The sequence below is a fragment of the Pimephales promelas genome, chromosome 19, assembly GCF_988280905.1.
Source record: "Pimephales promelas chromosome 19, fPimPro1.hap1.1, whole genome shotgun sequence".
NCBI classification, from domain to species: Eukaryota; Metazoa; Chordata; class Actinopteri; order Cypriniformes; family Leuciscidae; genus Pimephales; species Pimephales promelas.
Genome location: NC_142787.1, coordinates 10585494 through 10612197, shown reverse-complemented (window position 1 = coordinate 10612197; position 26704 = coordinate 10585494). Strand labels below are relative to the sequence as shown.

Genomic DNA, 26704 nt, shown 5'->3' with positions numbered 1-26704 from the left:
TTAATATTATATTATATATCACACAGAAACACTCTGCTCTAAAAAGCAGGATTAACAGATTAAAATGTTTATTCTCATATCTAAAGAGCAATTTTGTTTTATAATGAAAAATAAAGAGCAACTGCATGTAAATTAATCAGCAAAATCCTTAAGGAATAAGTTCAGGATTTGAAATGGAATTGAAATTCATAATTTGTAAGAACAAATCCTAAAGGATCCTAACAAGATCAATAAGAGATCCTGCTGGATAAACCAAAGCCTTTTTCTGCAATAAAACCCAATTTTAGGATTAGGATCCTTTAGGATAATAATTCAAGATTCGATTAGCAATCAAATTATGTTTTAGGCCTACTAATTAATATATGGATTTCTATGCCTAATGAAGATTGGTTCCAAAAATTCTAGCATCCCAATGTTTTAATGTTGAATTCCACTGAAGACTGGGATTAATCTCAGTGTGTATGTTTGTGTGTGTGTGTGTGTGTGTGTGTGGTGCAGGAGGAAGACTGTTCTCTCTGGTAAAATAAAGGATCAATGTTTACTTCCTGAAGCGCTCTTTACGAGGCTTCAGTTCAGACTCGCTCTGGATAAAAGCTCCAGTCCAGACTGCTGCTTTTGTGGAGCAGTGCATTTCCCCATCATCATGTGCTATTCTGCTTACTGTGGCCGAAACAATCACACACACACACACACACACACACACACACACACTCAAGCCGTCAATGGCCTTCCACGCAACAGTGACTCCATCAGGACTGGCTCTCGTGGCGCTTTACAGTGCGATCAAAAAAGCAATTATATTATTCAAAGGGGTTTACCATTTCCGCGGTGGGAGAGGGGTGTCAACTTTGGGCTTTTCTAAAAGGGGTAGGGTTCAATCAATCCGATCGATCCCTCAGGTTTCCCTGGCCTTTCATCAAACGGGTAAGAGCCGCTCTGGTTTATCTTTCCTCGCTGGCAAATGTAAATCAATGTGTGTGAGAGAGGAAACGTCCAGTGGAACTGTCCTAACCGCGCCGCCGTCGTTCTCTGGATGAAACGCATCAGCTCTGAGTATCAGTTTACATCCTCAGTAATTAATGAGCAACCCGAGGACAGGCCTGTTTTCTCATCACCTCGTGTTCAATCAGATGCAGTGGAATTTTATTTGTAGGAAAAGAAAATGCACAAACTATACAAACACATAACAAAAATCGAATCAAACTGGCAGAATTCAACCTAATGAACTGAAGAAGACTAACTATTTGAAGAAGAACTATTTGTCCTGGAAAAAACATCAAGCAACTGCAATTGAGATGTAGGCTACATTCATGAATACATTAAATTGAAAAATGTTCACGATTGCTAATAAAATATGTATCGTATCATAATAATAATTTGTAGGTAAAAAAAAAATCAAGTACAAATCCGACTAGATCTACTGAAATTCAAAGAATAAAAACTATTTTATACACTGGGATCATATTTGATTCATTGATTCTCTGATAGTTTTTGTGTGCTACATATATATATATATATATATATATATATATATATATATATAAGTACTGTTAATTGCATCTAACATGCATTTGTTTATAATGTGAGTACATTATTTTATTTATATAATGTTTATTATATGTGTGTGTGTGCATATATGTACACATATATAAACAAACTTTTATGTTAGATGGAATTAATCACGATTAATCGATTTAACACCACTAATATATATGTGTGTGTGTTTGTGTGTGTGTGTGTGTGTGTGTGTGTGAGTCAGTCCTCGAGCTGCTCCTGTCGCATTTTAAAGAAAAATCGTGCCCATCGTAGACGTCCAATAGTTTCTTAGGTATGCTGAAACACACACACACACACACACACACACAGTGTAATCACACTGGGGAAACTGGGAGTTGTAAAAAATATGATACACCGGTGTTTTGCCAGATGAGAAGTTTATCTATCTAATTTTTACTCTTTTAATTTCTTTTATATCTGTTTTAATTTTCATTCCTTTTATCTTGTGATTATTTTCATTCCTTTTTGTAAAGCACTTTGAATTGCTGTGTATGAAATGTGCTAAATAAACTTGCTTTGCCTATATATACAGTATATATACACACACACAAAGGCCTGCATACATTATACTCTGCGTTTTGGCTCTGTATATAGATATGCCATTTGTATAAATTGGCATATCTATACAGCACAATTAATCAATTGGAAGTTGAATCTGAGTGTAGGATTTACATTGAAATTTCACAAGTACAGCAACTAACAGTGAATCAAATGTGACATTTCCGATGTAGAAAGACTGAAATAGTACGGCTACTCCAGTAATCTGTGTTTTATTTATGTAGTCAAAGCATTGTGGAACTAATCCTAAAAGAACAAATATATATTTTTCAAGAAAAGTTCCTCTAAATTAGTTCCTCATTCCTGAAAGATTCTTTGACCTTTAAATGCATTTAAATCAAAGCGTCACATTTGTACGTCTTTGTTTCCTGTGACTAATTTTGTATCAGTTTCTCTGTACTTTACTTTCTGCAGCACAACAAAATGAAAGGCACGTTAAAGATATTTACATAAATCAAAAGTGACGCATGACATCAGCTGAGAAGAAAAGTCTTTTCAGAGATCAAACTGTTATAAAATTACAATTCTTTACAATAACAAGCATCACTGAATCATTGGCTATAAAACATGAATTAAGAAAGTAAACCTGGTGTCCCGCTGACGAGTCTCCTCACACGCTGTAGTTTTACTCTCGTACATTATGTGCCATGACTTCACAAAAACAAGCACTGAATTATATATGCGCTGAAAAAACCCTGAGATCAGACGCTTTACTGGAACAATCTGCACTGGACCACACTTATGTGACCAGATTTACACAATGCATTGACTACATAAATAAAACACAGATTATTGGAGGAGCCGATACTATTTCAGTCTCTCTTTATGGAAATGTCACGTTTGATTCACTGTTAGTTGCTGTACTTGTGAAATTTCAATGTAAATCCTACACTCAAATTCTCAAGCAATTAAAATACAAGCAATACAAGCAATTAAAATATATCAGCCAATTATAATTAAATTATAATTTAAAAAAAATTGGTATAATGTTTGGTTGGTGTAATGTTGCAGTTCTCCTCTATATCAGTGTCAGTGTTTCTGTACTCCTGAAACGCCTCCATTATAGTCTTGAGTTTCTTCCTCATTATAATAATTCATACGCAGAATAAAGGGGCGGGCCTGGTTGAGTTAGTTAGTAGTGTGTCCAAACTGGTGGTTATGGTAAGGTGCGGGACATTTCCCAAACACACTCGAAGCGCTCGACCAATCACAACACACTGATCCAGCTAACCAATCAGGTCACAGTGTGCTTTTCAGAAAGTGGAGCTTCATAGAGACAGGAAGTAAACAGAGCGTTACTGACAGACTGGGAAGAGAGGAGCCGCAACAATGGAGAATATGAGGAAAATAATCAACATTCAAGAAGGAAAACGGAGACGGTCCTCATTGCAGAACACGAAGTCCAGGGGGAGGAGTTGGATCCAGATCCAACTCCTCCCACCTTACATATACCTAAACCTACCCATCTCCGCCCCCTAATCCAAAACCCCACCCCTAATCCTACCCATATCCACCCCCCTGATCCATAACCCCACCCCTGATCCTACCCATATCCACCCCCTGATCCCTAACCCCACCCCTAATCCTACCCATCTCAACCCCTGATCCCTAACTCCACCACCTCATCCCTAACCCCACCCCTAATCTTACCCATATCCTCCCTGATCCATAACCCCACCCCTAATCCTACCCATATCCACCCCCCTGATCCATAACCCCACCCCTGATCCTACCCATATCCACCCCCTGATCCCTAACCCCACCCCTAATCCTACCCATCTCAACCCCTGATCCCTAACTCCACCACCTCATCCCTAACCCCACCCCTAATCTTACCCATATCCTCCCTGATCCATAACCCCACCCCTAATCCTACCCATATCCACCCCCCTGATCCATAACCCCACCCCTAATCCTACCCATATCCACCCCCCTGATCCATAACCCCACCCCTGATCCTACCCATCTCCACCCCCTGATCCCTAACACCACCCCTAATCTTACCCATATCCTCCCTGATCCATAACCCCACCCCTGATCCTACCCATATCCACCCCCTGATCCCTAACACCACCCCTAATCCTACCCATCTCCACCCCTGATCCCTAACCCCACCCCCTCATCCCTAACCCCACCCCTAATCCTACCCATCTCCACCCCCTGATCCCTAACTCCACCCCCTCATCCCTAACCCCACCCCTAATCCTATCCATCTCCACCCCCTGATCCCTAACTCCACCCCCTCATCCCTAACCCCACCCCTAATCCTACCCATCTCCACCCCCTGATCCCTAACTCCACCCCCTCATCCCTAACCCCACCCTTAATCCTATCCATCTCCGCCCCTGATCCCTAACTCCACCCCCTCATCCCTAACCCCACCCTTAATCCTATCCATCTCCGCCCCTGATCCCTAACTCCACCCCCTCATCCCTAACCCCACCCTTAATCCTATCCATCTCCACCCCCTGATCCCTAACTCCACCCCCTCATCCCTAACCCCACCCTTAATCCTATCCATCTCCACCCCCTGATCCCTAACCCCACCCCCTCATCCCTAACCCCACCCTTAATCCTATCCATCTCCACCCCCTGATCCCTAACTCCACCCCCTCATCCCTAACCCCACCCTTAATCCTATCCATCTCCACCCCCTGATCCCTAACTCCACCCCCTCATCCCTAACCCCACCCTTAATCCTATCCATCTCCACCCCCTGATCCCTAACCCCACCCCCTGATCCCTAACCCCACCCCTAATCTTACCCATCTCCACACCTTAGATCTGGATCCAACTCCGCCCCCTGGATCTCTTGTACTGCAATGAGGTGCTACTGGGAAGACTAGTTGAGACTAAAACACAATCACGACTTTAAATTTCCCATCTCATGCATCTGATTAGAAAACGTGAGCTCTACAGGGCAACGAAACAGAGGAGGAGGGTGAGGGAGGCGGTGGGTGACATCAGATCAATATTTCGCCACAAAACACGATCAGTAATGATGTTTTCACTTGTTCGGGTGAAACCTCCCCGTAACAGATGAGAGAAAATCACTTTTTTTTAATTCGGCTAGTGTTTCATACTCTCACTGACGTGGGATCTCTCGTGCTCAAACGCTTCCCATCTCAATATCAACCCTTTTCTAGGCATGCGTGTGTGTGTGTGTGTGTGTGTGTGTGTGTGTGTGTGTGTTTTAGAGAGAGAGGACTTGCTAAATGCATTATGCTGTAGTCTTGCACTTAGCTGTGTCATTCTGTGCATGTGCGGATATCCTTAATGTGGAGGCCGGACACCTCGCCGAGAGATGGAGGAGGGGAAAAGAGAGAGTCACGCGTTCACTGCAGTGGATCATCTCGCTTCGGCCATCAGCGCCAGCTCCAACAAATACAGCAACCCCCAAATCATTCAATAAAGATCTGAGTGTGATTCATTAGGTCAAGTACGTGAAATACTGCAAGATATTTTCTCTAGTCTCGATTTCTTTTAAAGTCCCCCTGTTAAAGTTAATCTATTTAAACTCAACTTTGATCACCAAAATGACATATTTTAACGTTTTTTCCTTGAAAAAATGTCTTCATGTCTTAAAGTATCTTGAATGTTAACTCGACACCCTTGCCTCATTTAGTATTCGGTTCTATCAATATGCAAATGAGCCCCGCCTCCACTCACTCACTCAGAGATCCACTGGTTGACAATCACACGTTGATCTGATTGGTTACAAGGTTGTGTGTGACGTCAGAAACACCAGCGATTTCAAACCGTGTTTTTGAGACTCATGCGTTTACACATAGTTTGTCTTAAAGCATATTAAACACACCACATAGACACATAAACATTAAAAGCTTGATTTTCACCACAGGCAGACTTTAAGCAACTTTGGTGATTTTAGAACTATTGTTTTATCATTTCAAACCATTTATTTAGTTTGTGCATCTATGTTTGCTGTGATATTTGACAGTAATGCTATGACATCCAGAAATTTTTAAGGCAAGACAATAGAGGGGAATCTTAACTAATAAACATTACCATAAATAAAGGTTCTTTTATTGGCATCTATGGATCCATGAAGAACATTTAACATTCATGCAACCTTTTAGTTCCACAAAAGGTTCTTTTATTTACTCTAAGATATGTTTTTTTTTTTATTATTATTACAACTGATTTGCTTTGTGGAACCAAAATGGTTCTTCTTTTAAGAGTGTAGTTAATTTATCCCAGTTTTTAGGAATAAAATGTTCTGGCAAATGATATATGAAGAGTTCAGATGCAAAAGTCTCTAAATGCCATTTGAAATTTTCTTCTTTAATGATGATTTTTATCAAACTTGTATATTTAAGTTCAGTAATTTCACTTAAATAACAATTAATAGGTAATTTTCATTGTCATTTAAGTGAAAATACTGAACTTAAATATACAAGTTTGATAAAAATCATCATTAAAGAAGAAAATTTCAAATGGCATTTAGAGGCTTTTGCATATGAACTCTTCATATGAACAATCCCTGAGAATATGTAATAAATAAATAAATGACATCCAGAAATTTTTAAGGCAAGACAATAGAGGGCAATCTTAACTAATAAACATTACCATAAATAAATTGTTCTTTTTTTGGCATCTATGGATCCATAAAGAACCTTTAACATTAATGGAACCTTTTAATTCCACAACAGTAGTGTAAAAATTATTATTTTTACAACTGATCAATGAATAAAATGTTCTATAAATCTTGCGAATGACATATGAAACCACCAGAATAATATAATTGTAAAGTCTGGTGTAAGTGCTGCCGAGACTCTCTGACGCAAATAGATAAAGTCCAATAAAATAAACACTTAAACTGGCCTGGATGTTATACAGAAACTAAATCTCCAAAACGTCCAGTGCATTTCAGGATCGCTCTATCGCTCGATCTCCATGAGGGACAGAACAAATGTTCCCTGATCAAGTGAGTAAGAGGTCAGAGTTCATCTGACATGATGACATCAGTGGTTCAAAGGTTTGTTGCCAGACAGAAACATCAGCACACTGATACAGCCAATCAGAACGCGCACAAACAATGCTGATGAGGTAACACTCGACAACAACATCAGCCGGCCGTCCAATCAGATTCAAAAACACAATGAATGCTTACGAGCGCACAGATAAACAAGCAACACTGATTACTGAAGGAACACACATTTGTAGCTGAATGTTTTTTTGTTACTCGTATCTTTGTTTGGCAAGAAACAACCTGACTTTAAAGTGCACACTGATTGCATCACATCCTGAAATGAAAATTTGGTAAAACTTTACAATGAAGTCCCATTAGTCGAATGCATTAACTGTGATGTGATTGTTTTTCTGTACAGCACTTTGGTCAACTTTGGTTGTTTAAAAGTACAAATAAAGTTAGATTGGATTAACTAGCAAAAACTGGGCAATCCTTATTTCTTCAAGTCTATATGTCAGCTCAGGTCTGACAGATGCAACTTATGAATTTAATAATGTATTAGCAAATGTTGAAATTAACTAAGATTAATAAATGCATTTTCACTAATGCTGAAAACAAATAGAGTACAACATCTTCAATAATTTTCTCGCTGATTTTTAATGATAAGTCACAAGGTTGTTAATTTTGTTATTTCAACTCATTCTTAAGATAATCGTCTTTAACAGCCAAATTTGTGGTGAAAACTACATTGCCCATGATGCTATACAGACAATTCCACCAATCAGAGAGTCGAAACAAAATCTTGTTAGCTCCGCCCACTCCCATCAAGCACTGCGAAAGACATAATCATATATCCCTATAATTAAATATTTGAATATATCTGCCTATGTCATAATTTTTATACTTTCATGTTGTTCCAAACAAGACTTTAATTCATCATTAGAACATAAAAGAAGATGTTACGAAGATCCACATTGTAAAAAAATATTTTCAAGATTTGTTATCACACCGTTTTTTCTTTTGTCAAATAAACTTAATTTATTTAGTTCAGATAACTTATTATTTTGAGTTTCTGATGATTAAATCAATCTCCTTCATTGTATTAAAGGGATACTCCACTTTTTTTAGAAATAGGCTCATTTTACCACTCCCCCAGAATTAAACAGTTCGGTTTTACCGTTTTCTAATGTATTCAGTCGATTTTTCGATATTTAGAAGAATATCAGTAACCAGACAGTTTCTGGTCTCATTGACTTCCATGGTATATTTTTTTTCCTATGAAAGTCAATGAGACCAGAAACTGTCTGGTTACTGATGTTCTTCTATATATCAGAAAATCGTCTGAATGGATTTGAAAACGGTAAAACTCAACTTTTTAACTCTGGGGGAGTGGTAAAATGAGCCTATTTCCAAAAAAAAAGAAAAAAAAATGTGGAGCATCCCTTTAACTCTCTTTTTCCAGTTAAATCAACTTAAAATTTTAAGGCAACTAGGTTACTCAATTTTTTAAGTTAAACCAACAATATTTTTTTACAGTACATTCTTTTCCACACAACAACAACATTCATTTAGCTATCAAGCTCCATTAATAACCAAAAACACCATAAATCATATCAACAATCCATACGATGTCAAACAATCGTACTTCATGGTCCTTTTTTGGAGCTTGACAGATGTCATATGGAAAGGATTTGCATGAAGATTGAGGATTTCTCCTTTTGCGTTACAAGGAAAACTATAGCAGATGCATGAACTGCTCAGTGAGATGTACGTCACTTTGGATAGAAACAATTGCAATGGGTTTTTTTTATCTATTCCTCGAACAAAAGCACTATTTAAAAGAACATATCTGTAAGAGCCAACCGTAAATAATGACTGCGATTCATTACGCAAGTTCTTATCGGCTCCTCTCCTCTGGAAAGCAAACATGAACTTTTCTCTTTCCTCATAGCTGAAGTTAAACGTTGTTGCCTATTCTTTTATCAAGAATGGTGAATAATCAGAAGTTTATTTCTATCATTCATTTGCAGATCACTAACGCACAAACCTCCCGTAAAACCAGGCTGACAGAAAAACTGCGAGACGAGCGAATCCCCCACAGATTCCCTCCAGCGATAAGAACATGTTTTTGCTGGATGTTCGGCAGCATTGCTGCCTGGAGGTTTTGTGGGGTTGAGAGAACAAAAACGTTGGCCTTTGCTCCGGCCGGCGCTGATGATCCCCAATCACCGGACATTCATAATCACAACCTCCAAACTGACAAACAAACACATGAGCTAGAAGATATACAGGGAGGACGATACTATACATACAACGCCTCGCAGAAAGCATGAGAATACAGAAAATATGGGATTTAAACGTTAAACATGTTAAAATGAGGCACTTCTGTCATTCTGTCATTAAAGCAACGGCTATTTTCATCAAAATTACTATTATTTGTCATTGAAAATGTTAAAGTAAAATAAAATGTTGAAGTAACCCGACTTTGCTGATTGATTGAAACGGGGGAAAAGAAAATAATAAAGATTCTCATTTAACACGATTCAATGTTCAGAAAGCTTAAGATGAGGGAAACAAATACATTACCAATATAAAACACCAAACCATGAATAATAAGCTAACTCTATTTATTTTATGTATGCCTACAGTAACAGTTTTGCACAATTACATGCAATGTACTCTATGTTGTTACTTAGTAATACACAGGACACCTTAAAATAAGAATATTATAATCTCTATGGAATATATAGTGAAACACAGATGATATGTGTGTGTCATGGTGCAGTCTGTCATGATGTTTTACTTGTAAATTTGTATGTGAATTTATTTTTATGTTACCTTACCCAAGTGTGAGTTTGTTCAATTTAAACATATTCAAACGTCTTACAGTTTCACTACCGTCTTATGCCGTCTACTAGAATAACAAATAAAGCATAATCTTAGTAATTTAATAGGCAATGCTAATTTTCCATAACCGTAATGTAATGTCAGGACATCTTCCATGTGATTGAATTACCCCGTTTTAAGCAGATTGACAAAATCAGTCGTTCAATCATATTTCTGCCGGGATTATTTCACTCTCTCGGCCCGGGTTACGCACTCATTGGCTTGAGAAGAGAATCTCATCACTAAAAAAGGTCCTTCAAAGCAGCGTAAAGCCATTATGATTATCCGAGGCGAGCGTCCCGGTCTCTGTGAAGGTCACCGGGCGCAGGCCTTCTCCACATTAAACACCCAGCTGAAATGCACTGGAAAACATCCACGCTTGGTTATTCGGCTCTGAGGATCGTTAGCGTCGGCTCGCGGCTCAGAATAGTCTCGTTAGCGTGGAGTCAGTCGCTTTCTGCTGGGAACCTTCCTCCAGCGTCAGCTTTACTGGAACAGGTCCGGATCGGGTTCCAGATCAATGCGAGCTGTGTGCACGCGTTTATGTTATTGTTGCCAGCATTAATGCCCTTTTAATCTTTAAGAGATTACACGCATTGATCCGCCGTCATTCAGCAACACATATTTGTTTGAGAAAGTGACATAACTCACACACGTTACCGAACCAACAGGACGAAAATAAACTGGTATTTTGGGCTGGTTCGGCCCTCACCGATCCATGACTGTCCTGGCATTGACTGGACTATTTACTTCTTTGCCACTTGGCATCCAAACCAAAAGGTCAGAACCTAAGTAGCTACAGATCCGCCAGGCCGGGTCATTTGGGTCTATGCAGAATTTGCTACTTTCAAGTATTTTAAGAGAATTTCTGTAAAAAAATATATGTTCATGATTTGTAATCACAACATTTTTTCTTTTGTCAAATCAACTTAAATCATTTATGTGGTTCAGATAACATAATATTTTGAGTTTCTGATGATTAAATCAATCTCCTTCATTGTATTAACTCAATTTTTCCATTTCAATGAATTTAACATTTTAAGGTAACCAGGTTACTTCATTTTCTAAGTTAAACCAACAATATTTTATTACAGTGGGCATGCTGTGCAATTGTACAGTATATAATATTATTTGTTTGCATATAGACCAAACCTTCACATCCTCAGTGTGACATATATAGCAATATATCAGCCAGGGCTATGCGAGTCTATGCACAATTTGCTACTTTCAAGTATTTTAAGAGAATTTCATAGGGCATGCTGTGCAGCAACAAAAAAGTCATAGTTTTGTTTTAAATCAGTATTAGCATTTATCATATAGATGCTTTCTATGGATTGTTGAAACACTTATTCTACCAATATAACTGCAATATCCTTGAAATATATATATATATATTTATATATTTATTTATATTTATATATATATATATTTGAATATATATATATATAATATATAAATATTATATATTTATATATATATATATTTAATATATATATATATATTTTTGAATATATATATATATTCAAAAATATATATATATATATATATTAAATATATATATATATAAATATATAATATTTATATATTATATATATATTCAAAATATATATATATATATATAAGACTTTACAATAAGGTTTCATTCATTAACATTAGAAAACGTATTAACTAACATGTACTAACACATTTGTTACTGTTTGATAATCTTTGTTAACGTTAGTTAATAAAAATCCAGCTGTTCATTGTTTGTTCTAGTTAGTTCACAGTGCATTAACTAATCTTAAGAAATGCAACTTTTGATTTTATTAATGTGTTAGTAAATGTTGAAATTAACATTAAAAAGATGAATAAATGCTGACGTGCAGTTCATTATTAGTTCATGTTAAAAAAATATTTTCAAGATTTGTTATCACAACATTTTTTCTTTTGTCAAATCAACTTAAATAATTGATTTAGTTCAGATAACTTATTATTTTGAGTTTCTCGATCTCCTTCATTGTCTTAACTCACTTTTTCCAGGTCAATCAACTTAAAATTTTAATGCAACCAGGTTACTTACTTTTTTAAGTTAAACCAACAATATATTTTAGTTAACTAAAGAACCTAATTGTAAAGTGTTACCAAAAAAAAGGGATTTCTAGGATCAAATGTCATTACATGAGTTTCACTGATCATGTAACAGACTCTTTCATAATGTTTTGCTGTTGCAAATACTGAGACCTTCACATATACAACTTTTCGCTCAGATGCTGATAATATCATTTGTAAGTGATAGTTGTGCTCTCAGACTTTCCACTGAATCTAAAGGTATTTATCTTCTCTCTCTTGCGGTCTTTGTCTGAAAGAGTCATCGCAGAAGCTCAAATAGAGAAAGATGGCCTGGCATTGGTCGGAGGTATATTTACCCGTCTCTTATTTACGGGCCGGGATCCCGTGTTTCTCCTGCACCTGGGCTCTTTTTCAATCTCCCCGTCCTGACTGGTATAGCAGCGCTTGTCCACTCTGATCATGAAGTTAATAAAGTTGTGTGTGTGCAGTGGACGGAACAGGCTGAGGTTTGTCTCACGGCTGATTGCTTGTGCGCTGTGACTGGAATGAGCTCCAGTCAGACGACACCTTTCATTTGACTAAATGAATAGTGCAGAGACAGGTTCGTTTCAGCCGTGACATCATACATCTGCACCGCAACAAACATTCTATTTAGAACCTTCAAGCGTTCCGAAGGCTCTTCATTGAGAATAAATGGAACCTTTTAGCGCTTCCAGTCATTTTATCATTTAAAACATACTTTATCACTTGAAATAATCTGTTAAACATTATGCAATAATTTAAGAGATTTCTTCTTGTATAAAACATTTTAGAGGTTCCCATCATTTTATGGACTTAGTTTTTAAATTTTAATTACATTTGATTAGGGCTGTCAAACTATCAATCGTGATTAATCGCATCCAAAATAAAAGTTTGTAAATAAAATACATGTGGGTGCACTTTGTATAATTATTTTGTATATATATAATACACACACATGCTTGTATATTTAAGAAAAAAATATATTATTTATATATAAAAAATTATAAATTATATCTATATACAACATGAAAATATTTCTTAAATATATACTAGCATGTGTGTGTATTTATATACATACATATATATATATATATATATATATATATAATAATTATACACAGTGCACCCACATATATTATGTAAACACAAACTTTTATTTTGGATGCGATTAATCGTTTGACAGCCCTAAAACATACGTTATGACTTGAAATAACTTGTTAAACATAAAAGTATTATGCAATTATTTAAGATATTTCTCCTTGCATAGAACCTTTTTTTTTATTTTTGGGTATAAAATGTCTTTAAAATAAAGTCAAGAACCTGAGAGCTGTGTATAGAACTACACTTAACCTTTTAACCTTTCCATACGAGTGAATGCCTTCATAACTTTCATGAATATGAATATCCATGACATTGCAAATTGAATTTGAATGAAAAGAGTAAATTGACCACGGCACTGAACAGCATCTTCAGTAAAAGCACGAAAATCGGACCGTCACATGATCAATGACACTCATTCCTTACATTTGATCAGTCGCCTAGAAACACGGCACAGTCAGAAATATGTTGTTTATTTCCGGATTTAAATATTGAAGAATATATAAAAAAAAAAAATTAAATTGCTGATGATTTTGGACCCCATAGGCCTCTACGGAGATAATACTTTCATGATTTTCTCCTAAAGTCAGTGATAATCTGTTTTAGCATTATATAAAGGCTTTTTTACAGCAAGGTTGCAAGGCTCGTGTACATGCACGTAAAGGTTTAATTCGAGCGCGGTGAGCAATTCTCCCTCGGTCAGACATTTATGATGTCATTTATGATGTCATGATGTGCAACTCCTCATTGTTTGTTTCACATTCTTTTCCCGAAACGCCGAACAAAAGGCAGGTGCCGGGCTGCACATCTCTGCCTGTTTAACCCGAGACAAGGTGACGTTTTGTGCGTTGAGCTGAGGGTCACGCAGAGATTTCTATCAATAATTCATCGAGCCGCTGCAGCCTCTGTTCTTCTTTTCAATTCCCCTGCAGATCACATAATACCTTCCCCCCAACCCAAAGCCATCTGTGAGACCAGAGCCCTGCAGGGAAACAGCATTAAAGCACCTAACATCTCCAATGAAGCTTTACAGCCCTTCTGTTTCAAATCATATATTCTCGCTGAAAGATGGATGCATTTGTTTGTTTACAAAGCAATCACCTTCCTCTGGCGGTGCGTTTCATCAATGCATTTCCAACGAATAAATGACACTCACAGTGGAATGTTTTGATAAAGATGCCTGTGTTTCGGTATGTGCAATTATCCTCGCGCTCTTCCTCCAAAGCCTGAAATATAGCTATTTAAGAAAGAAAGAGTTTGTTGTAGAAACAGCTGAAGCCGTAATGCTCAGGCTATATGCGTCTGAGTTGCACAATGCATGAGGCATCAGAGCTGTCCATTATTTCAGTGAATAATTGTGTATCACCCTACAAATTAAAAATCAATACACACCAAGCTTTTATTTTAATGCACTGATAGGATGCTATTCAACAGCACGACACCTACAACACATCCAAACTACACTGAGGCTGGAAATCCAGCTCTTGCTTCTTTTTCTTCTTCAGCCGAACAAAGGAAAAGGGGGTCTGCACCGCCCATCGCTAGAGGGGGCAACAAGCCTGATGGAGCGGGGCAGGAGAGGGAATAACAGTCCAGTAATTACCAACACATCCCTATTCAGCACCTCTCTGAAAGGCTTTTCTCTAACACACACACACACAGAGAGAGAGAGACTAAAGCGCCTCTTCCACCACAACACACCACATCCACCAGCCTAACTTGTGTTTACTGAACATCTTGAGGATTGTAAATGCGAATGTGCAGGTAAACAATAGACACGCTGCGGGTCAAACTAAAACATCAGCTATTCACTCTTAGAATAAAGGGTCTTTATTGGATTCTGGTTCCATTAAAAAAAAAAGTTCTTTATACTAAGCAATATATATATATTTTAAGAACTGATCATTATTCTATTTGGAACCAAAAATGGATCTCACTTTTTAACAGTGTGTGTATATAGGCTACATATTAACAATACCTGTTTATAAGTGGTGGTGCAACTCTAGAGACGCTTATGAAAACCAAAAAACAAAAAAACAATGCACATGAAATGTTTAGAAATCAATACATGATGCACACACAAGTCAATTAATGTGCATTAATAAAAATCAACTGAACATGATGATACGGGTTGATCCTCCAATCAAAATCTCCATGTACACGAAAGATTGTTTAAAGAAGCAGATACCTTGTCTTACCTGCAAGCCGAAGGGCCGACATCCTCTGAAACTCGGGCTCCTGTAACCACTTCCACATGCGGCGAAACGTCTCTCGGCCGGACTTGAGTTTACTCCAGGGTTTGGGGTTCCGCAGGAGGTCGGACAGGGTTCCCTGCGAGCGGCACAACACCCGCTGAGCGAAGATGGCTTGCGGGATGCTATAGCGCTTCAGCTCGGCCGTGATGCGCTGCGCCACTTCTTTCGTGTTGATCTCTTCCAGCTGACCCGAGCCGCCGGAACCCGGCGCTCCGGAGGAGGAGGGCGGTCTGTCCCGGTTGGAAGCCAACACGGGCCCGTGGGATTGAGGGTGGCACCCGTGCATCCCGTTGAGATGCGGCATCATGCCCGCGGTGGGGCCACCGAGGCCTCTGGAGAGATGCTGGTCCCCTCTGGCCAGCATGGCAGTGTGTGCGTCAAAGTTGGAGCTTAGCATCTTGTCGTGCCCGTGCGCGCCGTAGTTGTGGAGCGTTGGTTGCGCGTTGTGGATGTTGCCCAGAGGGGACAAGCTTTGACCCATCCCGCTCATGTCTTTGTGGTAGGGGCTGTAGATGTTGTTCATGGCTGGTAGAGTCCTCTCGTCCCGCATGAGAGTGAAGCTGCCGCTCACATTCCCAGAGAGACGCTGGTGGTGGTGGTGGTGGTGGTGATGCGGATGGTGGAATTTGTCGGATACTGTGGAAATGGGAGGCAGGGGCTGAAGCGGGGTCAGGGTGGTGTATGTGCCGCTCATCCCGGGTGGGGAGGTGTCGCACGGCATGCTCATGGCGTGATGAAGCGGTAAAGAAAGCTCCGGACGATACTCTCCTCCCGCGCAACCTCCACCACCACCACCCCCGTCCAGTATCGATGCCATACTGGACACCATCGCGGAGCGCGACGGCGCAACGCTCAGATCCTGGTGTATCCGTAGCGAATTGCGGTTGTGATGAGGGCTGTGGCTCATCAAGTCCTGCTCATGGCTTATTCCGGCATGTAGGTTGCCAATGTCCATTGTCATCTCTGGGTTCATGGCGTACGCATCCAAATCCTTGGCCAGGCATCGATAGGCGGTATAGGCAGTCTTCATTCAGTCCATTGATTTATTTCCAGCTTTGTGCTAGGGATGGGTTTTCTCTCCTTTTTTTTCCAATTCTTCTTTTTTTTCTTTTTTTTTTTTTTGTTTGTGCTAAGGCCTCTCGGTTTTTTCCCCCTAATAAATAAAAAAAACACCGATCTCTATCAGACGGGCCAGTGCTGATTTCTCCCCATGTCCGAGCCCTCTACTCCTCCTGCGTCTTCTGTTTGGGCAGCTGGAGGTGTTCGGGGTGGGCTTTGCTCCGCGCGCATCCGACCCTGCTGAAAGGGGAGGAGACTTCGCCTTGACTGACGCGTCACCCGTCCAATCGCTTTGCTCCTGAGTGCAGCTCGTTAGCGCTCTGGCCAATCGCTGAGCCCGTTCGGAGCGGCTGTCTTTGCATCTGGAATCTGGCGTCAGACGGTCCCTTTACTGTCATTCCGAACGGATCATTTACCCAGTTCATCCTCTACACAAACATAAAATTCACATAAACACAATCGCACAATATCATGTGCAATTTAACTCTAAAATAACAAATGCAGAACAAAATTCTACTATTTAGTAGTATTCTATATTTTTTTGTAGTTTGTATATTGGGCAAATTAGTGCATATTTGTATTTACCTTCGATGGATTAATAGAATTTATTACTGCAAAAAAAATATGAACAATGAGTTAATGCAAACTTGTTTTACATTGTTTTAACTCATCAAAATAAGTTAAGCAATTTAAAAACTTTTTTCTCTTTTTTACGTTAGTAGGCTAATTTAACTTATATGACTAAATATAGATAGACCAAATCTATCTATCTATCTATCTATCTATCTATCTATCTATCTATCTATCTATCTATCTATCTATCTATCTATCTATCTATCTATCTATCTATCTATCTATCTATCTATCTGTCAAAACATCAATCAGATTTCAATCAAGTCTTTTTTTGTTGTTCGTGTTTTCTGATAATTTAACACTGTCTCATTACATAAAGACCTACTTTACATTATTACTTAAAATATGATTTATGTATTAATTTCACAGTGAGTGCTGTATAGTCCACAACGGGCCTGTCCTGTAAATATAAGGTTAGCACACACATTGTAGCCTAAATACAAGCCGAATTTTCTCTTTCGTATTTCTAATAAATTTGCGCGGGTTGATTTAAGGCTTTATTTTCCTTCGAAACTCTGTTAAAAATATGCAGTGCAAGACTTTGTTTAAAGTAAGTTTCTCAGTAGCACTGATCCTTTTCACGTTAGAGTTAGTCTAAATCGATCAATGCGCTGGCAGAGTAACTTCTTCACGCGCATTATGGTCTGATCCGGCTTGAAGTGATTCAGAAGTAACAGATTTCTCGAATGCCGGTTGCTGTTTTCTTTGGAGGATGCGCAGATGTTGCTTTTGTTTAAAGCGACTGTAATTAAGGATGAGCGACAGAAGTCTGAAAAGCGTGACCTATTTTTCTTTTGATCAGCTGTCAGAGGAGGAGCAGGAGGAGCGGGGGCCCGGGGTCTCCACAAGACTCTTCCCGGATTTTCAGCTGCCACAAATTGGAGGAAAAGTGCACGTACCTGCCGCGCGCGCGACTGTAGCGAATCCAGCGACGGACACAGAAGAGTTTGATTCTGCTCGGGTGTTTTTGTGCTGCTTTGCTTTGGCACACTTCAACACAATGCAAAGAATTACTGACTGAAAAAGGCCCTTATTCATGTCAAAGAAAATCGATATTTGAGAGAGAGCGAGAGCGCGCGCGCGCGAGAGAGAGAGAGAGAGAGAGAGAGAGAGAGAGAGAGAGAGATCCAACGTGCACGTTGTTTCCCTTCTAAATGCATGTAAAACTCTAAACCTTAAAATCTCAACTCACTTTATACCAGCTTTACTGTAACAGGAGGACAAATGATCAAACGTCCACTTACATAAAAAAATAAAAATAAAATAATGATATTTTTCGGAAGTTCAAGTTCCATTTAGAACGTCTTTTTATTTTTCAATTTTTATATAGCCTAAAAACTATGCGTTTTAATTTCCCCCCACTAATTTTACACAAAATTTAACTTTAAACATGATACCAAAAATATTGGTATATGGCTATCTGTTACAATACCTTCTAAATAAAATAAATACACTGTAACAAAATGATATGATCAATATGTTGACAACATCGGGTATTTTTACATTGCTTTACTGTAACTCATAAAAAAAAAGGAATTTTTGTCTTAAGAAAAAGGAAGCAATTCTCTAGCTCCTTTTTTACTTTTTTTTAAAGATTCAACTAAAAGTCTTTAATGTAATTTAATTTGAAATGACTTCCAAGTTGATTTTATTACAGTAAAAATAAAATAAATAAATGGAAATTAAAAAAATATGTTTACAGGTTATACAGATGACGGAGTTTAAAGGCATTTACTGGATGCATAACACATTTTAAAATTTGATATAATCTTGTTCTATTTAAACTATTCTTGTTTTCTCTAAGATCTGATATGCATCTGATTGCAATATCATAATCTGATCAAAGTTTGCGCTTCACAATACACCGAAACTCCTTGATTTAGCAGTGCGGCTTCGTTAGACAGATGTTCAGATGTGATGAGATTAACTCATCTGAATGGATTAGGTGTGTAAATGAAATACACTTGAGTTTGTAATCATCCCCATCATGCAAAAGCTAAAGAGGCCGAGTAACTGTTGGATTGGGCTTTTTTCTCCCCGTATTGCCTCACTCCGACCATCTGCTGTGTGCGAGCACTATATCGATCAGAATCAGTGCGCCTCGGACCCCATGATGACCGTGCCGTTACTGGCCGCCAGTTTCTGCATCTGTTCCCAGCTCTCGGTAAGTCTCGGACTTTCCTCTGGCGCTTTAAACACGCTCTTGCTTTCAGTCATAAGATGAAACGCTGTTTATGGTTATGCGCGTTAACACGCACGAGGACGCTTTTCTCCAAACCCGCGCGTCTCTTTACAGGAGCGCGAGACACAAACCCGATTGCCCGCGTTTATAACACACACTTGATCCATGCATGAGAAATAGATCCTTCTGAATGAGTGTTTTTGCTATTAAACCCGTTTAATATTTTTAACGCGATAGCTGTCTATTTTTAATAAGTGCTGTTCGATGATTCTTTGGGTGATAATATGTTTATGTGACGCTAGTTGAAAGCTGATGTAGTTTGCGGATATTCTCGGTGATTTCTGTGTATTTAAAATGTCATTTGCTTGAATAGACACCGTTAAAGGAACAGGTGCAGCACTTCTTGAATGATAATTGTGATTGTTTGAGGGTTTAGAAAGGCATGTCATTCATGTCATCATGCCAACATTATCTCAATCGCTCTGTGAATTTTGTGAGTCTAAAATATAAATTTAATAATTATACTAATTACTAATAATATCTGTGCCGTTTTGTACGGCGAAAATGATACTAGCCTGTGTTTTCGTATTATTTACCTTTTTTTTTTCCCAGTATCTTAAGAGGCCTCGATTAGAAAGTCCTGTGGTGGTTTTACACGTCACGAGACTTTCAGAAAACATGAAACATGTTCACACACAGACACACACACACACACACACACACACACACACACACACACACACACACACACACACACACACACACACACACACACACACTTCTCGTGCGCAGAGATAAAAATAAAATACAAATCTAATTAAATTCGCCTAAAGTTAGGAAGTTATACTGTGCAATGGATGCTGTTCAAAAATCGGCATTAACTTTATTTTCTCGTGGTTTTTAGCAGGAGAAATCAGCCTGAATTAGTGATGCATTAAAATAAACATATGATTTTGTACATGTACTGGATAGGAGGTTATTATTGTTTTTTGAAAATACTGAACTAAAAAATTGCATTATTTTAAAGACTTAACCTAATTCTGAGCTTATAGAAAAAAAGGTTTAAAAACGCTACATGAGGTTACAGTAATATCCAACATAATATTACTTTACATTAGTGTTTTAATTGCTTCCTTAAAGCACAACGTTCACACGTAATTCCAAGTAATTAAATAACGTTTAATATTATGTTATTCTCATGTGGTTTTGTTTGTCGGATTTTAAGAATATACACGAAGGAAAGGTCATATATATATATATATATATATATATATATATATAGGCTAGCTGACATATTTGTATATGCATGAATAAGCCTATGTGCATGTATTGGCTGTAATCTAGAGTTGAAGTCAGTGTGAAAGTGTGTGTGATGGTGCGGAGAGGGTTTGTGTTTCTCTGATGATCATATTGATTGTTTGGAGTGTTCAGGGTTAATTAATAACTGCTCTTGTTTTGCATGTGTGAGCGCTTTAACATGGAAGTGCTTGTTCTTCCTCTATAAAACCTCCATATTGTGATGATGACGTCTATATTTCATTATATTTCCACGCGATATCTTCATCATGTCAAATGAAGTATTGCTGAAAGGCTGTGCTTTGCTTGCTGTGTTTCAGGCCCCGTGACCTTTAACCCTCGACACTTTCACCTCAGTGTGTCCATGAAAGACACGCGGACAACAGCAGATTCTTCAGTCCTCTTATATGTGTCAGACTAAATTAAGAGAATATATAACAGAAAAATGTGTGTACTAATAAACGAGTGAACGCAAAAGTTTGATATTTTCTATGATTTCATAATATTCGCTGAAGAAAAGAAAATTCATTTTACTATTACTTTTCTATTAAAACTATTATAATTATTATAGACTATTATAAAACCTTGCTGTAACTATGACATAAAAAATAACACTTTACAATGGTTTCATTTGTAAACATGAATTAAAAACATTAATCGAATCAAAAGTAGCTAACAAAGATGAATAAATAGGCTACTAATGTATTGCTCATTGATAATAGTTATTAACCAGTGTTAATTTGCCTTATTGTACAGTGTTACGGAGAAAAATATACATTTGACAACAGCAAAAAATCAACTCTGCGTTAAAATATTACATTTTTTTATTATACACTGGAAAAAGGTAAAATAAAATGGTAACCTCTGAATTAACTGGTTAAAAATGCACTTGCATGCAGTGTACAGTATTAACTCTTTGTTATGGGTTAAATCATAATAATTACAGGCTATCTCTTCTTCAGTGTAAAATAAAATGTGTAATAACTTTAAATGAGTAAATCTGAAATAATAAATGTGTCATTATATGCATTGGTGTTGCAAATACAATACAATACAATTGAGTGAGTATGTGAGTTTGAGGGTGAGTGTGTGTTTGTGAGAGTGTGTGTAAGAGAGTTGTATTGATTGAAGCTGGTTTGCATCTCTATCTTTTGCTCAGGCCCACAGGAACGGTTCTGTACGCTCATGTTTATGTCACTGCTGATGAACATCACTCCCAAATATATTTACTATTTGATCTCAGAGCTTAAATAAAAGTGTTTCTAATGAACAAAATTATTTGTTCTGTTATTAACATTAGTTAAGAATAACAAATGTATTATATAAAATGCAAACTCTTTCCATTGCTCGGATCTAACACCAAAATCGTCTAGGCCTGTACAGTTAAAACTAAAATTATTGTTATTATTAATATAATCAAAAATGGTATGATAGGTTCTCATCTATATATGATAAAAAAAATATACACACATGAATAATCAAACACTTGTATGAACCCTATATTGTAAATTGTTACCAATTATATAGTATTCATTTACGTAGACTGTTTTTTTAAGTCTCAAAATCATCATTAATCATGAATGTGCACAAACCTTCGTGAACAGAGAAAGGAAAGGGTTCGGTTTGCTGCTTTTCCTTTTCCCTCCCCAAATTGATTTTCCATGAATGGAGAAGCAGAAAACGGCAGAAATGTGCAGCGCACAAATGCAATTATACTAGACAAACCCTCCACTTCAACACACACAAACTGTACGATCTGTCTGTATGGAGATTAATAACTCGAATACACTTTCTGTATATTTCACATCCGACTGCATATCCCGATGTGATCGTGTTATTTGAGAAGCGAATATTAACTTGAGGAACACAAGGAATTTTGATGATTGACCACATAGTACATTTTAAGCCATAACAACATCAGAAATATTGATCAAAACAGCTAAAACAGTCAATGAGTTGTGCATGGAAATAAAAGATATTTCTACGTTTCTGAAACAGTGAGTGAAAGATCTAAAGAGACAAAGCTGTTACATCATCCTGTTTGAACTTTGACCTCTCTTTTTAGGCTCAAAGGTCAGAGGTCAAAGAAGACACGAGAGCCAAACGCAGCCTGACACACGCCACGTCTATTTATTTCACATAAAACAAACCAAATTTAACACAATGTGTGAGATGTCTATAATGTATTTATTAGTATATATATATACACATATATATATATATATATATATATATATATATATATATATATATATATACAGTTTACAAGTGAAACTCGAGAAATTAGGATATCGTGCAAAAGTTCATTTATTTCAGTAATTTATCTTAAAAGGTGAAACTAATTATATTGACTCACATGCAAAGTGAGATATTTCAAGCCTTTATTTAATATAATTGTGATGATTATGGATTACAGCTTGTGAAAACCTTTGCACAATATTCTAATTTTGAAATATCTCACTTTGCATGTAATTAGTCTATATAATATTATTTTCACCTTTTAAGTTAAATTACTGAAATAAATTAATTTTTGTACAATATTCTATTTTTTTGAGTTTCACCTGTGTGTGTATATATATATATATATATATATATATATATATTACACAGAGAAAACTGGAATATATATATATTTAGATATATTTAGATATATTTTATATATTATTCCAGTATTTCAGTAATTTAATATTTATATATTAATTTATATATTCCAGTTTTCTCTGTAATATATATATATATATATATATATATATATATATATATATATATATATGCTGTATGTTGCTGTATTTTAACGATCAAGCAATTTCATGTATGCATTCATGAAGTGTATTACGAACATTAGAATATAAAATAAAAATATCCTCTATCGGTGATCAATGTTTTCTCTTCCTCTGCGCATGGATTATCAATAACATTTCTCTTGTGTTGTTATGTTTGATTGACGTTTTGTGTTTTAAATCATGTTCACAAGGACCTTTAAAGGAAATTTCGCCTTAAACATCCTCTTTAATGGTGAAGTATTGAACTGTCCTCACCATATAACCCTGATTTATGACTCATAACTGTAAACAAAACAGCCAAAAATGATTGCTTAAGGAATATTTCTGATGGCCATTAGACCGTCAATCGAAACATCCACAGATACAGTATATCTATTTTACATGCTGGACACTGTAGAGCAGAATATTGGTTGTGCATTGTTAAATGAAATAGTCATAATCATTCAAATATTCAAAATGGTGTACATGACATGAGGTTTGGTTATAGTGATTGATTATTATCATTAACTGGCATGCGACACAAAGTGATGTGTGAAACTGAAGTTTATTCTCTCTGAAACAATCAAACATCGACAGGAGCTTATTCCGCGTTTACAATCGAAGTGATCCACATTTGAAGAATTAGAAAATAAGATTCACACACACACATACACACACACACGCACACACACACAGTTTGCTTCTATAACATGAATTAGTTTGGCTTAAGGTGCCCCTATTATGTTTTTTCAAACATGACCTTTCATATGGTGTTTGTTGATGTAAAAGGTCTGCAAAGTTTCAAAGATCAAAGACAAATATAATCAAATCAATTCTGAACTGCCAGAAATAAGTTGTCAGTAATTAACACAAAATGCGTTTTTGCTGAAAAAATGGTCTAGAAACTAGGGCTGTTAAACGATTAATCGCGATTAATCGGACCCAAAATAAAAGTTTGTGTTTACATAATAAAAGTGGATGCACTGTGTATAATTATATAAATACACACACACTCTTGTATATATTTAAGAAATATTTTCATGTATATACTGTATATAGATTTATATATAATTTATATTATATATAAATATAAATATTTTATATATAAATAATATTTTTTTTCTTAAATGTACATGCATGTGTGTGTATCTATACATAATTATACATAATTATACACAGTGCACCCACATATATTATGTAAACACAAACTTTTATTTTGGATGCGATTAATCACGATTAATCGTTTGACAGCCGTACTAGAAACACGTTTTTCAATAGTTGGACTATAACTTGAGCGTCGCATTTTTTAACGAGACAAAAGCAACGGTCAAATACGTCCGTCTAGCGCGTATTTGAAAACAATTGAAAAGTAGTGCAGTGGAATGTAATAGAGTCTCAAAGTGCAGATAAATTAAGTTTTTGTCTCACAAAAGAAGCGATTCTGAACAGCCTGAAACGTGTCGTCAGTAACTCCAGTCGCTCTTCCTCCTGAACCTGCGTAGGTGTGTAACTCATTTGCATAATGTCAGCTGATTGGCTGAACAGCGCCTTTTAGCTCCGCCCTCAAACACTTGTGTATCGCAGACTGGAAGAATTTGGTTCGTGTTGTTCGTGTCGTGGAGACGCTGTTTTCTGCTGACAAAGCAAATCCACTTTGATGAGATTGATATGGTAAAACCCACGACAATGTTACTGTTCGTATCACTTTGATCAAGAGTTGAGAGTCAGATATGAAAATGAAAATTTCTGACCAATCACAGCACACTGGGCCACCTGACCAATCAGAGCAGAGCGGCTCTCAGAGAGGCGGGGTTTAGAGAGACTGAATCTTCAAACGAAGCGTTTCAGACACTGTGAGAAAAGAGCAGTGGATATTATGAGGCAATTCAAGTGTGTTTGGATCTTTGATGCAAGTAAAGCTGCTGTAGGAAATTAGGAACTTTAAAATAGCATAATAGGAGCACTTTAAATGATAGTTGTGATCTCAAGATAAGATATGGAGCCAGAAACACATCAGAAACTCAGTAGTGCATTTTTCAATCAAAACACATTCAGAACATGGAAATAAAGACAGATACAATCAAAAGAAGTCGGTATTATCAAACTAACAAACAGCATTCAACATTCAAAAAGAGTCCAGAATGATCTCAGGTTCCTTCGGGAAAGAGTGTTATATACAGAGCAGATCCAAATGTCTGTTTACAGTCCAAGAACTGAAGGAAAGATTTCCGGTAAAGTCGAGTGTCAGGAAAACAGCAATGTTTCGAAAAAGAACTGGTTTTCATATTTGAACATATTTTCAAAATGCAATTTATTCCTGAATTTTTAGCATCATTACTCCAGTCTTCGCCTCTTCGGTGTCACATGATCCTTCAGAAATCACTCTAATATGATAAACTGATGCTCAAGAAACATTGCTCATGATTATTATCAATGTTTCATATTTTTATGGGAACCTTGATATGTTTTATTTGTCAGGATTCTTTGATGAATAGAAAGAATAGAAATAATTTTTTGTAACATTTCTGATCAAATTAATGTATCCTTGATATTATTTACATTTTTGAATAGTAGTGTACAGTAAATAATACTAGATTCTGGATCAGGAAAACAATCCGTGATATCAAAACATATTGTTGAAATGATAACAGTAATATCACAATTAAATTTGAATGAGAATACTTTTGTACTATGGAAGCGGAAAATATTTTAAATGTTTTGCTTTTGCTTATTGTTTCAATTAATTCCACTTATTTTACTTGAACCTTACATCGGGAAAGAAACGAGGCCCACAGACTTTCAGACGTCAGTTGACAGACTTTTGCGAGGAAAGTTCTTTGGTAAATATGTTGATTTTAAACTTCTCTATGTTCATATATATGAAAAAGAAATTTCTGTCAGGGTTAAACAGACAAATAAGCGAGACACGATTAATCAAACTGACAAACGAGTCCAACTTTTTAGACGCTCAGCGTTTTGCAAATGGATCCTCAGTAATACGATCAGGGATTGGAACGTATCCACTGTCTCAGCCAATCACGTCTCCTGTTAATCATCTCAGCCAATCAATTTGTTTGTTAATCCGCTTGGTCTTGCAAAAACAAATTTGCATGTCCCGGGTGATGGACTGATCATGTCAGACTAAATAACCAACATCTTCGGCCAATATATAACTGCTCTGTAATAAAACAACATTAAATGCATCATACAAATAATGATTATAAAACTGAGGCTTCATTGATGGCGATGGATGAAGATTCATATGAAAACTGAAGATGTTTTTGTTCAGGTTACAATCCGTGTCTCTGCATTCGCTTCAGCTTTATGACGTCTTACAGAAACTGTAGCATGATCTTTAACAGAGACATAATCTTATACACAATGTATGTATATATATGTAGTGTTTAAATTATCATCT

The 26704-nt window shown here is 36.8% G+C and overlaps 1 protein-coding gene and 1 long non-coding RNA gene across 3 annotated transcripts in view; one reads left to right on the top strand and one right to left on the bottom strand.

Moving 5' to 3' along the window:
- The window catches only part of onecut2 (one cut homeobox 2), a 34078-nt gene extending 16025 nt beyond the window's left edge, over positions 1 to 18053 (bottom strand). Inside the window, exons 1-2 of one of the 2 annotated variants that reach the window (XM_039653882.2) lie at positions 17946 to 18053; positions 15298 to 16841 (exon numbers count right to left, since the gene is read on the bottom strand). In XM_039653882.2, the coding sequence (XP_039509816.1) occupies positions 15298 to 16384 (1087 nt within the window). In that variant the 5' untranslated portion in view covers positions 16385 to 16841; positions 17946 to 18053. Of the gene's footprint in view, positions 1 to 15287; positions 16842 to 17945 lie in introns of both variants that reach the window. The other variant, XM_039653884.2, reaches the window with a different exon arrangement.
- Positions 18054 to 18668: 615 nt separating this feature from the next.
- On the top strand, positions 18669 to 21004 carry LOC120464403 (uncharacterized). The gene is made up of 2 exons (XR_005618684.2): positions 18669 to 19210; positions 20845 to 21004. It is a non-coding gene; the product is annotated as an uncharacterized LOC120464403 (long non-coding RNA).
- Positions 21005 to 26704: the final 5700 nt, after the last annotated feature.